This window comes from Anticarsia gemmatalis, chromosome 1, assembly GCF_050436995.1.
Source record: "Anticarsia gemmatalis isolate Benzon Research Colony breed Stoneville strain chromosome 1, ilAntGemm2 primary, whole genome shotgun sequence".
NCBI lineage: Eukaryota > Metazoa > Arthropoda > Insecta > Lepidoptera > Erebidae > Anticarsia > Anticarsia gemmatalis.
Window position 1 is genome coordinate 12,674,767 of NC_134745.1, and position 12,999 is coordinate 12,687,765.

Genomic DNA, 12,999 nt, shown 5'->3' on the forward strand with positions numbered 1-12,999 from the left:
TCTGTGCTGCTAGGTCATCTATTTACTGCTGTCATGGACCTGCAGGAAGTTTGGCCATAGAACACTACTTAATTAACTAAGTAAGAAGGTATATCTTGCATACACGACATTAGCTGATATTTCACAATACAATATATAATTATTATGAACTACATCATTGTACTTATTAAATTTAGCTCCATTGTATAAGCAAAGAGTTCTGTATATATTAGAACGTCTCATTTGTAGCCTGGTTACCTAGAAAACTCCAGATAAAAAGTGGCTTTATTGGGGTGTGCTAGAGACTCGCAACCGCAGCACTTAATTGGACAAAAAAAAACCCGGGAAGTTAAGGTTATTGGATACTTGCAAGCACAAATCCATACTACTTAATAATATGATAACCGCGGAAGTATTTCCGTTGTTACTGTGGCTACTTTCAAACAGTATCCCATTAGGGGATGTATTTAGTTACACGAACGTCAACTAAATTGGCATTACCCGTATGCGGGAGCTGTACTCATCAATCATTATCTTGTGTAAAGTAAGTAATTCCGTGAAAGTAAGTAATAAAGGGAAATTACCGTAGTGGATCGGTTGTGTGTAGCCATAATGAAATTTTAAATAATTCAATTTTCTATACGTCATGAAATTGAGTATATATTCAATATCGACATAAGTTAATAGTATAAATCTAATTTATTCATTTTACCATGGTGATACAGTTCAAAAACGTTTGTTCTCTAAGTATTTATTTCGAAAAGAAAATGGTAGAAATGCTTTAACTTTCATGGATTTATGTTACCGTTTACACCGTGGCCTAGGTATATCAAGATTTCCCCGAGGCAAAAGTATCCTAGTTAGATAGGTATGTGTGTGTAATCTGGATTAGGGATCCTACGTAATTATTTTGGGTGATGCTCAGTTATATCTATCGCTACATAAGACCGTGTCCAGAAGGGGCTTGTGCGCTGCGATTCTTTCGCGCATATTTTGCGCAAACGCTCTGTCCACAAGGAACGTGATCTTCGCGCGTATTTCGAACTTGCGCGGATCTTGTGGACGCTGTCTATAGGCGCTATTTCCCGGTAACGCGCGAATCGGTTCGCAGCGAATACCCCCTTTTAAGACACCGTCTATGTAGACCATAATTATCAAAGTAGCAATGAACGCTCGTTCTTAAGTGTAATTTAAAATGAAGTGTCAATTGTATATATAAAATCCGTCCAGTAAGATTTGCGAGAAATAATATCCACAAACGTATGCTTTTATGAAATTAATAGGATATTGATTAAAAACCAAACTCACATGCAACTGAACCCATTTTATAGAATTAAAGGTTTTAGAACTAAGAAATAAACATAAGTGCGAGTCTTAGTGAAAACAAGATAAAACAGTCACTATAACGCGCTCTTATAGTATTTTATCGCTGTAAATCGAACAGACTGACTAAGCAATATACACTTTATATGTATTTTGTTATGGTCGTTAATGAAATAATGTCCTTTATATTGGCACTCGAGTTGACTCATGATTTCGCGGGACTTCACCTTTTTCTACCTCATTTATATTATCTGTTCAGTATGTGTTAGAAGTCATATTGCAACAGTATTGTGTATAAAGTCCGGGAATTTCTTAGTTTAAGTTCCAATTATCAAAATAATATATAAGTTTATAAATATGTAAGTTTAATTTAGATATAATTTTTTATAATCTGTGGTCAACGATCGATGGCTTACAATCATTATTTAAATACTTATACTTATTCATTTTAGTAATGTTTGGTAGTGTTTATTGGCGAACTATTATCTGTTGTGTACCTACTACACCAACGATTTTAGTTGAACTTGGAAACAGTTACAGGAACGATGAGCAACTTTACTAAACTTAAGCGAGAAGGGTTACCAGTGATGAAGATGTCGCAAGAGCCGGGGCGGCGCTACGAGGTGGACGAAGAGGCGCTGGCGAGCGTGCTACTGCGAGCCGACGTGCGCAGTCTGCCCGTGGTGGTGGTCAGCGTGGCCGGCGCCTACCGCGGCGGCAAGTCCTTCATCCTCGGCTTCTTCCTGCGATACCTTAAGGCGCCGGCAAGTCTTCACTATACATTATCACCGCACAACAATCCACAATACGATACCTTACACTTTTCTATAACCTAAATATTCCGATATATTAACAGCAAATGTTTTGACACAGCGTGCAAGTCAGCTGAGCGGAGAGTGGTTGGGCTCAGAAGATGAGGCGCTGGAAGGGTTCGACTGGCGCGGCGGTGGTGAGAGCAATACTAAGGGCATCCATTTGTGGCCGGAACCGATCATTGTCACCATTGATCGTACTGGAGAAAAGGTACATACAAGACACACATATTCTCCTGAATTCGAACACGACTACATAAAAATGTTGGTAAGATTGTCTTGGATGATGTTTAATTGCTGATAACTATTATACTCTAATAGGTAGCGGTGCTCCTGATGGACACTCAGGGCACGTTCGATACAGAGAGTGACATGGGCGACAACTCCGCCATCTTTGCGCTGTCAACGCTCCTCTCCTCCGTGCAGATCTACAACCTGCGAGCGAACATCGGCGAGGACGATCTTCAACACCTGCAAGTGAGTCTCTTTGTACCTACGATGTCAAGAGATCTTCTGGCAACCTTGTCAATATTTTTTCATGGCATTAATATATCGAATACTCTTGACAGCTTTTTACGGAGTATGGCAAACTAGCGAGTGATGCGGACGGGAAAGCGTTCCAGACATTGAATTTTCTTATCAGGGACTGGATGAACGCCTACGAGCACCCGTACGGCTACGATGGAGGTCAAGCTTTGTTACAGAAACGACTTGCGGTAAATAAATTGCTAAAATAGACCATCGTGGTAAAGTAAAAGTAGCTATGAAACTATAATAATAGATTTGCTTATAACTTGCAGCCACGATCTAATGAGAAGCGACAGTTGCAACAAGTACGCGAGCACATTCACTCGTGCTTCGAGAAGTTATTGTGCTTCTTGATGCCACACCCGGGCCTTGCTGTCGGCGACCGTAACTTTAGAGGACGTCTATGTGGTCAGTAAACAGCCCCTGTTTTTAGTTTTGTTTACAATGCCCATTTCTTACTTAACTTATTGTTACAGATATCACTGAACACTTCAGGATGTCACTGTTGGAATTAGTCCCATCGTTATTCGACCCGAACAACTTGACTCCAAAGCTTATTAATGGAGAAAAAGTTCAAGCACAGAGTCTTCTCGAGTACTTTAAACGTTACGTGGAGATCTTCAACAGCGATGACCTGCCACAAGCGACAACAATTTTCCAGGTATCAGGCGTCATGCATTGCATTAGATTGTTATACCACGCGTCCATGAAATACCTGTTTATCAATCGTAGTTCTTTTCAATAATAATTTCATTGTTCAGGCTACAGCTAATGCTTGCCTGATGCTGGTCCTACGTGAAGCACGGGAACGTTATGAGAGTCAGATGGAAGGAAATATTATTGAAGATGACAGTGTGACAACAAGCATGATCCACGAGTGGCACGCGGCTGCCGTTGCTGACGCCGTAGAACACTTTAAAGCCAAAAAGAAGCTCGGCTCCGAAGAGAACATCAACACTCACTTGGAGGACCTCGAAAAGGTGTGAATCTTCGGCTGATCGCAGCTTCCGCGCATCGTTCGTCTGTCGATGTACTGATCGAGTCGTTCGTCGGCAGGAGCTGGCGGCGCGGCTGTCGCTGTACCTGTGGCAGAACGACGCCAAGGCCCGCGACGCGGTGGCCCGCGCCAAGAGCGCGTATGAGAGCAGCGTGCGCGGCGTGTGCGAGGAGCAGTCGCGCCTGTGTCTGCACGCGCGCGACCTGCACGCGCTGCACGACGCCGCGCGCCGCGCCGCGCTGCAGCTGTTGCAGCAGGCGCGGCCCCGCGTGCCGCCCGCCAGCGACGACCAGCGGGACTGCCTGCTGCAGGTGCGTGCCGCTCCGGCCCGCCGCGCCGCGCGGGACCCGCGGCGTGTGACGCGTCTGTGACACTGTTGCAGGGCCTGGAGCAGCTGTACCGGCGCCTGTGCGCGGTCAACGAGCAGAACAACAGGAACGCGGAGCTGGAGGCGCGCGAGGTGTACCTGTCTCGGATGAAGGAGGAGGCCTGCCAGGCGGGCGTCAGCTCCGACGAGCTCAAGAGACAACACGAGAAGGCGTTAGCGGAGGCGATCAAACACTTCCACTCGTACCGCAACCGCCGCACCGAGCACGAGGACGACCCCGTCGTGGAACAACTACGACAAGTACGTTCATTTCTCGACGAGCAGTTAGTTAGAATACACAAACTAAATGCGCGAGTAAATTCGCAAGTTCATAAACACGCCCGTAAACTTAAACGCTCATTACGATTCTGATGCGTACGTACAATATGCTATTCATGTAATATTATTTTGACGCTATTCATGACTTATTAAATGTTTACCATAACAAGATGTGTTTTTTCTTTCAATAATTTGAGTACATTTTATAGGAAATTACAGTATACTTTGGTGATTTCGAGAGAGCGAACGTGAACAGCAACATGTGGGCAATGCAAGTGGCGGAGTACGCGTACAACAACTGCGTGTCGTCGGCGTGGGGCCCGCAGTCTTGCTGCTTCCACCCCAACGCGCTGCGAGAACTGCACGATACCGCGCGGGCGCGTGCTCTGGAGCAGTTCCTCGCCGACAGGCCGGACAGTCACAACGATGACTTCAAGGACAAACTCATCGCGGTAAGTGCACGATGACAATAATTTAATATTATATGTTAAATGGATATTTATGAATATTAAACCTGATTTTTATAGAATCTACGAACCCGTCACGAGGAGCTGATAAAAATTAACGAGTTCAACAATAAACAAGCGGTAGAACAGTCTCTTAGCGAGTATATGCGGCGAATGGATAAACACAGTCAACCCAATCTTAGTTCCATCCTCATAGCACCCTTCGTCCTTAAGGTGAGTTGAGTAATCATTTTGATTATTCAAAAAAGAAACTTTAATCCATTTGATCCACTTGATTGATATTAGATAATAGCTTTTGCCAACACTAGATCAACATGGCGTTACAGTGTTCTATTCACGATTTTAAGTAGATGTAGCGTATTAAATTTTCTTGAGTCACCATGCGTAATAATTAGTCTTTGTTAAAATGGGTTCTTTAATACGAGGAGTCTTGGTTAAATTTTTCTTGTGACATTTTATCGCCAAATGTTTTCAGATTTACCTACTTGTCATGGTTGCTTAAAGTCATTGGCCAAATTTGATTAAATTTTAGATCTTCGCATTACTTCCGCGGTATCACGACGACTCGAAGCGCAAAGCAATCAGTATGTTTAATGAGAAACGCCGCGGAGCCAGTTACGATGATGATGAATATTTGTCTGCACTCAAACAGGTAACGACATTCAGGTATTTAACATAGCTTAAAAGCAAACAATTGTTGAAAATAGTAGGGCTAAGGCCTTCCTCACGATTTATTTAATTACATATCAGTTTCTTTTAATTATAATCGTTCAACCATTAACACTTTAGCACAAAACAAACTTATTTTTCTGTTTGCAGGGTATTGATCAAGCGTATAGCGTTTACAAAAATCCATTACAAGCATTGGGCCGAGAGGTGGGCTTGAAAAACTAAAAAGAACAACTTGATGCAATAAATTGTTAAGGGAAGGGTAGGTATTATTTGATATGTGCATTTGTTCCGTTTATTCACTACGAATCACACTGAATATTTTTGTATAATAAAAGCGGTACCTTAGGATGAGGAGCCGGCGCAGTCGCAAGTTCTTTTTTAGCTTTAAGGTGTAAAAAAATACTTAAATTAATAATAAAATATCAAGGCACTAAGAATTTTTTTTATTTCAATTAATCCAATACTATCATATTTTTTTACTATACATAAGGCTAACACTATAAAGTCCATGAAGACCATAATAATCACATCTGCACACATCCAATGGCGACCCTTTAAACATTGAATTAACAAAAAACAATGACAATAATGTTATGTTTTCCTTAAAAGAAAGTAAGTCCCGCACTGGGATTCAATGTTGCGGGGACTTTTAGAACATAAATTTGGGCGGTACGATCGTACTTTGTATTCAATCAAGTATTATTTATGAATCATACAATGATTGTACCGAATTGCATCACTGTACTTGTCTGAACATGTACCGAACAACTTATCGTAGTTCATCAGAAATATTGCATTGCACAACTATTGCATGCTTTGAATTAACTTCGAACCTATCAGAACAAGTATACAAATAAAGGTAGCACTATAAAACATAGCATGTAAAATTATGTATACAAAGTTTGTAAGAACGATAATTAAACTGTTTTTAATTAGATGTTACAATTCTCAATTTCTGTTTATAATTAAGAAGTGAGTAATAAGAAACAACGAAACAAGTGAATCATTTACCGAACAATGTACTAAGTCATATAATAATTAATATATAATAACAATAACATATAACCGCAAATGAAGAGGATACGGCTTACGACACGTATCGCCATGATAATTTTAGCGAACGATAATAGAGTAACTAACCAAGGATAACATACCTATTTAATCCAAGAGTATTTATAGTAGGTTAGTTTCACAACATATGGATAAGTGTCATTTATTCTATCCGATAGATAAAGTAACAGACAAGTTATGCATTACTAACCAGCTGTGGTGAAAGAGCGTAAGTCATAATATTGCGCAACAACAGTATGCAGTGTCAGATAAAATAAAAATTATTCGTAAGTATAGAATATGTATGCGTCATCATAAGAATAAAAAAGTTTATTAGACCTTCATAAGTCAGACGGCGTCGTTCGCATAATAAATTGTAATCAATGTGTGTCGCGAAGTGACTGGACATCGAGCAAGTGTTCAGGGAAGAACCGCCATAGCTGTCTGTGTTGCCAAACGTAAATTAAAAAAAATCTTCTAACATTTTATTTGTAGGTCTTTGGATTGTTTTAGGTTAAAAAATAACAACGAGAACAGCATTTTAGATGCTTTTATAGTATTGTCTTTCTTTCTATGTACTTATATAGGAAAATATCTGGGAAATTTTACAGCTGTACTAAATTGTGAAATAAAGGATTAAAAGATATCTAATTAAAACTAAACCTTAAACTAGCACACCATCTAAACATGTAATGGTGATAAGAGCTATTTAAGTACATACTGATAACAGTATCCACTTAACCAAATGTATTTATTTATTGTTGAATGCAATATATATTAAAAAATTTACAGAAATTAGTAAAATAAACGTAAAAAAATATTTTGAAGTGTAACCTATAGATACATTTTCAGCAATGGTTGAAATTATTACTAAAATAGTAGATTTTTTTAAAATTGGTAACTTTATTCCAAATTGTTTGTTTTCGTATCTCTGTTCTATTTATAAATGCAGCTTTGTATGGCCTACTACGGCAGGATAAAATCGACTCTGTTAGTTAGAAGTAAAGGTTGTAAATAATAAATCTACACATTTAACCGATAAACATGTATGCGCGAAACATCGAATGTCTGCAAGCCCCTATTATATTCGCAGTATTCGCAAATCTTACGCAGAGTAGTTTAGACTTCAGTCTAGATCAGTTGTATCTGTGTACTAAATACAGTTGATACAAATAATTGTAGAGATTCGCTTCGCGAGAGCTGTGTGTTTAGTGAAGACGCTGTACCCACCGCAGACAACAACATACTGAGTGAGTACGAAGTGGTTATCTGTGATAAGCTTTATCAGTATCGTCGATCGTGATTCGACATTCAGCGTGGGCTTGAAGGATTAAGCTAACATTGGGTATTTTTTTTTAAATATTGTCCTAATTTTATAATAATAATATCCTAACAATATAACCGGTACAACAATGCCGCCGGGTTCTTAGAATGGTTAAAGTATACTTAGACAAAGAGGTCGAATTGCGAAAAGCTGGATGAAAGGTATTATACCTTTCATCCAGCTTATTTTTTTTAAAGAATGGTTAATTATAGAGACAACATTTTCAAATGAAATTTTTCTTAACCCTTCATTAAATCAATGCAATATATAAATTTTTGTTCCCATAAAAATACTACACTATTTAACGAGCGATGGTGGCTATATTGTTCTATGGAAAACTACACGGGTGTATTCCCATACAATCTTAAGTTGAACTGGACAATTAAACTTTAGCTTCTGTGGTCGTCCTATCTAGTTATAATATTATAATAGGTATATATAGGTAAGTTAGAGCGTCAATATTAAAGGATGATGAAATACGTTGGTTAAATACTGGTCATTGGGAGACCAGTTATTGGTTTTGTAGCTAAACCTAATGTTGTAAAGCTGAATACTGAATATCTGTACTGACTTATTATTCTTATTAGACCTGGCATTAAACAGATCGTAATTCGGTTAAGTTTTCTGTTTAACAATTTAATATCTAACACAGGATGAGGAGATGATGATGCATGTAGAGGGGGGTGGTATTTAAGCACCAGGTCATGGTTATGATTTCTCATTTAAATATGCAGGATAACGGATAAGCCTGTACTTGATAACGAGAATATTTTTTATAACACATATATTTTATTAAAAGCTTCCTGTTTAAATGCAATATATTAATCCGCTTTGTTCCCAAAGATACGTAAACGGTTAAAGAAAAATGAGCGAGCATACCAGAAACATGCCAGTGGGAGTACAAGTAATGAAGATGTCGCAAGAGCCGGGGCGGCGCTACGAGGTGGACGAGCAGGCGCTGGCGAGCGTGCTGCTGCGAGCCGACGTGCGCAGTCTGCCCGTGATGGTGGTCAGCGTGGCCGGCGCCTACCGCGGCGGCAAGTCCTTCATCCTCGACTTCTTCCTGCGATACCTTAAGGCGCCGGCAAGTCTTCACTATACATTATCACCGCACAACAATCCACAATACGATACTTTTCTCTTTCTATAACCTGAATATTCCGATATATTAACAGCAAATGTTTTGACACAGCGTGCAAGTCAGCTGAGCGGAGAGTGGTTGGGCTCAGAAGATGAGGCGCTGGAAGGGTTCGACTGGCGCGGCGGTGGTGAGAGCAATACTAAGGGCATCCATTTGTGGCCGGAACCGATCATTGTCACCATTGATCGTACTGGAGAAAAGGTACATACAAGACAAACATATTCTCCTGAATTTGAACACGACTACACGACGTTTAGATTCTCGATATCTTGATATGTCTTGGATGATGTTAAATTGCTAATGTCTCTTGTACTCTAATAGGTAGCGGTGCTTCTGATGGACACTCAGGGCACGTTCGATACAGAGAGTGACATGGGCGACAACTCCGCCATCTTTGCGCTGTCAACGCTCCTCTCCTCCGTGCAGATCTACAACCTGCGAGCGAACATCGGCGAGGACGATCTTCAACACCTGCAAGTGAGTCTCTTTGTACCTACGATGTCAAGAGATCTTCTGGCAACCTTGTAAATATTTTTTCATGGCATTAATATATCGAATACTCTTGACAGCTTTTTACGGAGTATGGCAAACTAGCGAGTGGTGCGGACGGGAAAGCGTTCCAAACATTGAATTTTCTTATCAGGGACTGGATGAGCGCCTACGAGCACCCTTACGGCTACGAGGGCGGTCAAGCTTTGTTACAGAAACGACTTGCGGTAATTACATTGCTAAAATGGTTGGTCAAGAGATATGTACAGAACATAACATACAAATATTAATATATTTTTTACCACTCGCAGCCACGGTCTAATGAGAAGCAACAGTTGCAACAAGTACGCGAGCACATTCACTCGTGCTTCGAGAAGTTAGTGTGCTTCTTGATGCCACACCCGGGTCTTGCCGTCGGCGACCGCAACTTTAGAGGACGTCTATGTGGTCAGTAAACAGCCCCTGTTTTTAGTTTTGTTTACAATGCCCATTTCTTACTTAACTTATTGTTACAGATATCACTGAACACTTCAGGATGTCACTGTTGGAATTAGTCCCGTCGTTATTCGACCCGGACAACTTGACTCCAAAGCTTATTAATGGAGAAAAAGTTCAAGCGCAGGGTTTTCTCGAGTACTTTAAACGTTACGTGGAGATCTTCAACAGCGACGATTTACCACAAGCTACCTCCATTTTCCAGGTCTTTTACATCATGCGTAGTATCACATTGTCATACTATTAACATATTAAATTGAATCCTCATTTTAATCACTGTGCTATTCTGTTTAGGCTACAGCGGATGCTTGCATGATGCTGGCTCTTCGAGAAGCACGGGAGCGTTACGAGAGTCAGATGGACAGAAATGTTATTGAAGACGACAGTGTGACAACAAGCATGATCCACGAGTGGCACGCGGCTGCCGTTGATGACGCCGTAGAACACTTTAAAGCCAAAAAGAAGCTCGGCTCCGAAGAGAACATCAACACTCACTTGGAGGACCTCGAAAAGGTGTGAATCTTCGGCTAATCGCAGCTTCCGCGCATCGTTCGTCTGTCGATGTACTGATCGAGTCGTTCGTCGGCAGGAGCTGGCGGCGCGGCTGTCGCTGTACCTGTGGCAGAACGACGCCAAGGCCCGCGACGCGGTGGCCCGCGCCAAGAGCGCGTACGAGAGCAGCGTGCGCGGCGTGTGCGAGGAGCAGTCGCGCCTGTGTCTGCACGCGCGCGACCTGCACGCGCTGCACGACGCCGCGCGCCGCGCCGCGCTGCAGCTGTTGCAGCAGGCGCGGCCCCGCGTGCCGCCCGCCAGCGACGACCAGCGGGACTGCCTGCTGCAGGTGCGTGCCGCTCCGGCCCGCCGCGCCGCGCGGGACCCGCGGCGTGTGACGCGGCTGTGACACTGTTGCAGGGCCTGGAGCAGCTGTACCGGCACCTGTGCGCGGTCAACGAGCAGAACAACAGGAACGCGGAGCTGGAGGCGCGCGAGGTGTACCTGTCTCGGATGAAGGAGGAGGCCTGCCAGGCGGGCGTCAGCTCCGACGAGCTCAAGAGACAACACGAGAAGGCGTTAGCGGAGGCGATCAAACACTTCCACTCGTACCGCAACCGCCGCACCGAGCACGAGGACGACCCCGTCGTGGAACAACTACGACAAGTACGTTCATTTCTCGACGAACAATAAATTTGAATATACGATTTTTGATTGTGCAAATACACTTGCTAGTTTAAGTTTGACGCATTATTACGATTCTAGTGCGTCTATACAATATGCTATTTTATAATATATTTAGGGAATACTGTCGATTTATAACTTGAACGCGTTTTTCAGGAAATTACAGTGTACTTTGGCGATTTCGAGAGAGCGAACGTGAACAGCAACATGTGGGCAATGCAAGTGGCGGAGTACACTTATAACAACTGCGTGTCGTCGGCGTGGGGTCCACAATCCTGCTGCTTCCACCCCCACGCGCTGCGAGACCTACACGGCAATGCCCGGGCGCGTGCTCTGGAGCAGTTCCTCGCCGACAGGCCTGACAGCGAAAACGATGACTACAAAAACAAGCTTATCGCGGTAAGCTACTACACCGTTCGTATAACAGAGAAACAGAAGTAAAAAAAAAATTACAGAATTTCGAATAACCGCATTTAGGTAAGCTTTTCATAATTATGCCTAAATTTGACAGAACCTAGAAAGTCGTTACGAGGAACTGGTTCGAATCAACCAGTTCAACAACAAGCAGGCCGTGGAGCTAGCTTATAACGAGTACACACGACTCATGGACAAGCACAGTCAACCAAATCTCAGCTCTATCATTATTGCACCCTTCATTGTTAAGGTAATAGACGTATGTAACATTAAAATATGTACCAAATGATAATGTTTTGTGATATTCTTTCAAGGTTATTAAGTTTTGATATTACATTGTTATTTCAATGACAGATGTTCGCGTTGCTGCCAGATTATCACAGGAAGTCCAAGAGCACAGCAATGAGTATGTTCAAGGAAAAACGTCGCGGTTCTACATACGACGACGATGAATATTTTTCTAGCTTAGAAACGGTAATTTAAATATACCTTCTTACATAATAATATATGTACCTATATGCAAAAAAAAAAGTTTCAACTTTACATTGCTTCACTTTTACTGCTGATCTGATTTCAATTTCTATCGATTACACTCTACGTTATAGTTTATGACAAGATGTAGACAAAACCTGGTACAAAATAAGCCACGAGCAGGTAAAGTATTTATGAACTAAGGAATTTTCTTATTACAGAAAATCGACGCTGCTTTTGAAGACTACAGCAATCCACTAAAAGCTATCATCCGCGAGTTGGGCTTGCAGCATCTAATTAGGACATAGATGTTGAAAACTGAAATAACAAGATGGCGATGTCCGTCAATGCTAGTTTACAACAAAATAAATGATTTTATATTCTCATATCATGTAGCACTACATTAAATATATTTTGCAATACTTATACACGTAGAAAATAGTTAGGTATCTGCTTTTTGTTCGATTGAAACTTGCGACAATGTCAATTAAGATACAGTTCTTTCAATTATTATTATTAGAGTAATTTAGACGTCATAGGTAAGTTCCTATGCTATATACTATACATGGGCACAAACTGTCTTTCCATAAAACCGTTTTTTTTTTGTAAACTAGCATCTGATGCCAGTTTTAGCTTTAATTTATATAGAGAATGATGTGGGTAGGTTATTTTATGTTTGTAATTATATATGACTAAATTGGAAGAAGTTTTGTAAATGATTGTACACTCCGGCCTATAATGTTTATGATATTATTATGTAGTGTTCGTGTAGCAATTAATGATAGGTAGGTATAGTAAATAGTTTACATTTTAGCATACTAAGTTGCAAACAATCCCAAATTATACACTATACCTATGGAATAACATTTAATATAAGTCCGCTATTATTGGAATGTTTTTATTTTTTTACAAATAAAATATCTATATTATATAGAACTTACTTGGACTTCTTCTTTCGACGAATTGCAACGACGAAGCTCATTTTCGGTGCTTGGTTCTTGCATTTATAGTTTTC

The 12,999-nt window shown here is 41.1% G+C and overlaps 2 protein-coding genes across 3 annotated transcripts; both read left to right on the forward strand.

Annotated features, from left to right (window-relative positions):
- Window positions 1-1,566: 1,566 nt before the first annotated feature.
- Window positions 1,567-5,849, forward strand: LOC142976929 (atlastin-3-like). 2 transcript variants are annotated; one of them, XM_076120545.1, is made up of 14 exons: window positions 1,567-1,661; window positions 1,837-2,066; window positions 2,176-2,325; window positions 2,436-2,591; window positions 2,684-2,830; window positions 2,915-3,050; window positions 3,119-3,303; window positions 3,404-3,622; window positions 3,699-3,950; window positions 4,022-4,267; window positions 4,495-4,737; window positions 4,813-4,965; window positions 5,285-5,404; window positions 5,572-5,849. In XM_076120545.1, exons 2-14 carry the CDS (start codon window positions 1,848-1,850, stop codon window positions 5,644-5,646), a joined length of 2,301 nt encoding a protein of 766 aa, XP_075976660.1. In that variant the 5' UTR covers window positions 1,567-1,661; window positions 1,837-1,847; the 3' UTR covers window positions 5,647-5,849. The 2 variants fall into 2 exon arrangements, with proteins under 2 accessions (XP_075976660.1, XP_075976668.1); XM_076120553.1 differs by having other exon boundaries at window positions 1,590-1,645.
- Window positions 5,850-7,589: 1,740 nt separating this feature from the next.
- Window positions 7,590-12,920, forward strand: LOC142976944 (atlastin-3-like). The gene is made up of 14 exons (XM_076120565.1): window positions 7,590-7,724; window positions 8,642-8,882; window positions 8,991-9,140; window positions 9,261-9,416; window positions 9,509-9,655; window positions 9,740-9,875; window positions 9,944-10,128; window positions 10,218-10,436; window positions 10,513-10,764; window positions 10,836-11,081; window positions 11,256-11,498; window positions 11,611-11,763; window positions 11,868-11,987; window positions 12,206-12,920. Exons 2-14 carry the CDS (start codon window positions 8,664-8,666, stop codon window positions 12,290-12,292), a joined length of 2,313 nt encoding a protein of 770 aa, XP_075976680.1. The 5' UTR covers window positions 7,590-7,724; window positions 8,642-8,663; the 3' UTR covers window positions 12,293-12,920.
- Window positions 12,921-12,999: the final 79 nt, after the last annotated feature.

Coding starts and splice junctions, on each gene's coding strand:
- LOC142976929 (XM_076120545.1), top strand. CDS start 1,848: ATGAGCAACTTTACTAAACTTAAGCGAGAAGGGTTACCAGTGATGAAG. Junction 2,831..2,914: donor TGTTACAGAAACGACTTGCG/GTAAATAAATTG, acceptor TATAACTTGCAG/CCACGATCTAATGAGAAGCG. Junction 3,051..3,118: donor CTTTAGAGGACGTCTATGTG/GTCAGTAAACAG, acceptor TTATTGTTACAG/ATATCACTGAACACTTCAGG.
- LOC142976944 (XM_076120565.1), top strand. CDS start 8,664: ATGAGCGAGCATACCAGAAACATGCCAGTGGGAGTACAAGTAATGAAG. Junction 9,876..9,943: donor CTTTAGAGGACGTCTATGTG/GTCAGTAAACAG, acceptor TTATTGTTACAG/ATATCACTGAACACTTCAGG. Junction 11,764..11,867: donor TTGCACCCTTCATTGTTAAG/GTAATAGACGTA, acceptor TTTCAATGACAG/ATGTTCGCGTTGCTGCCAGA.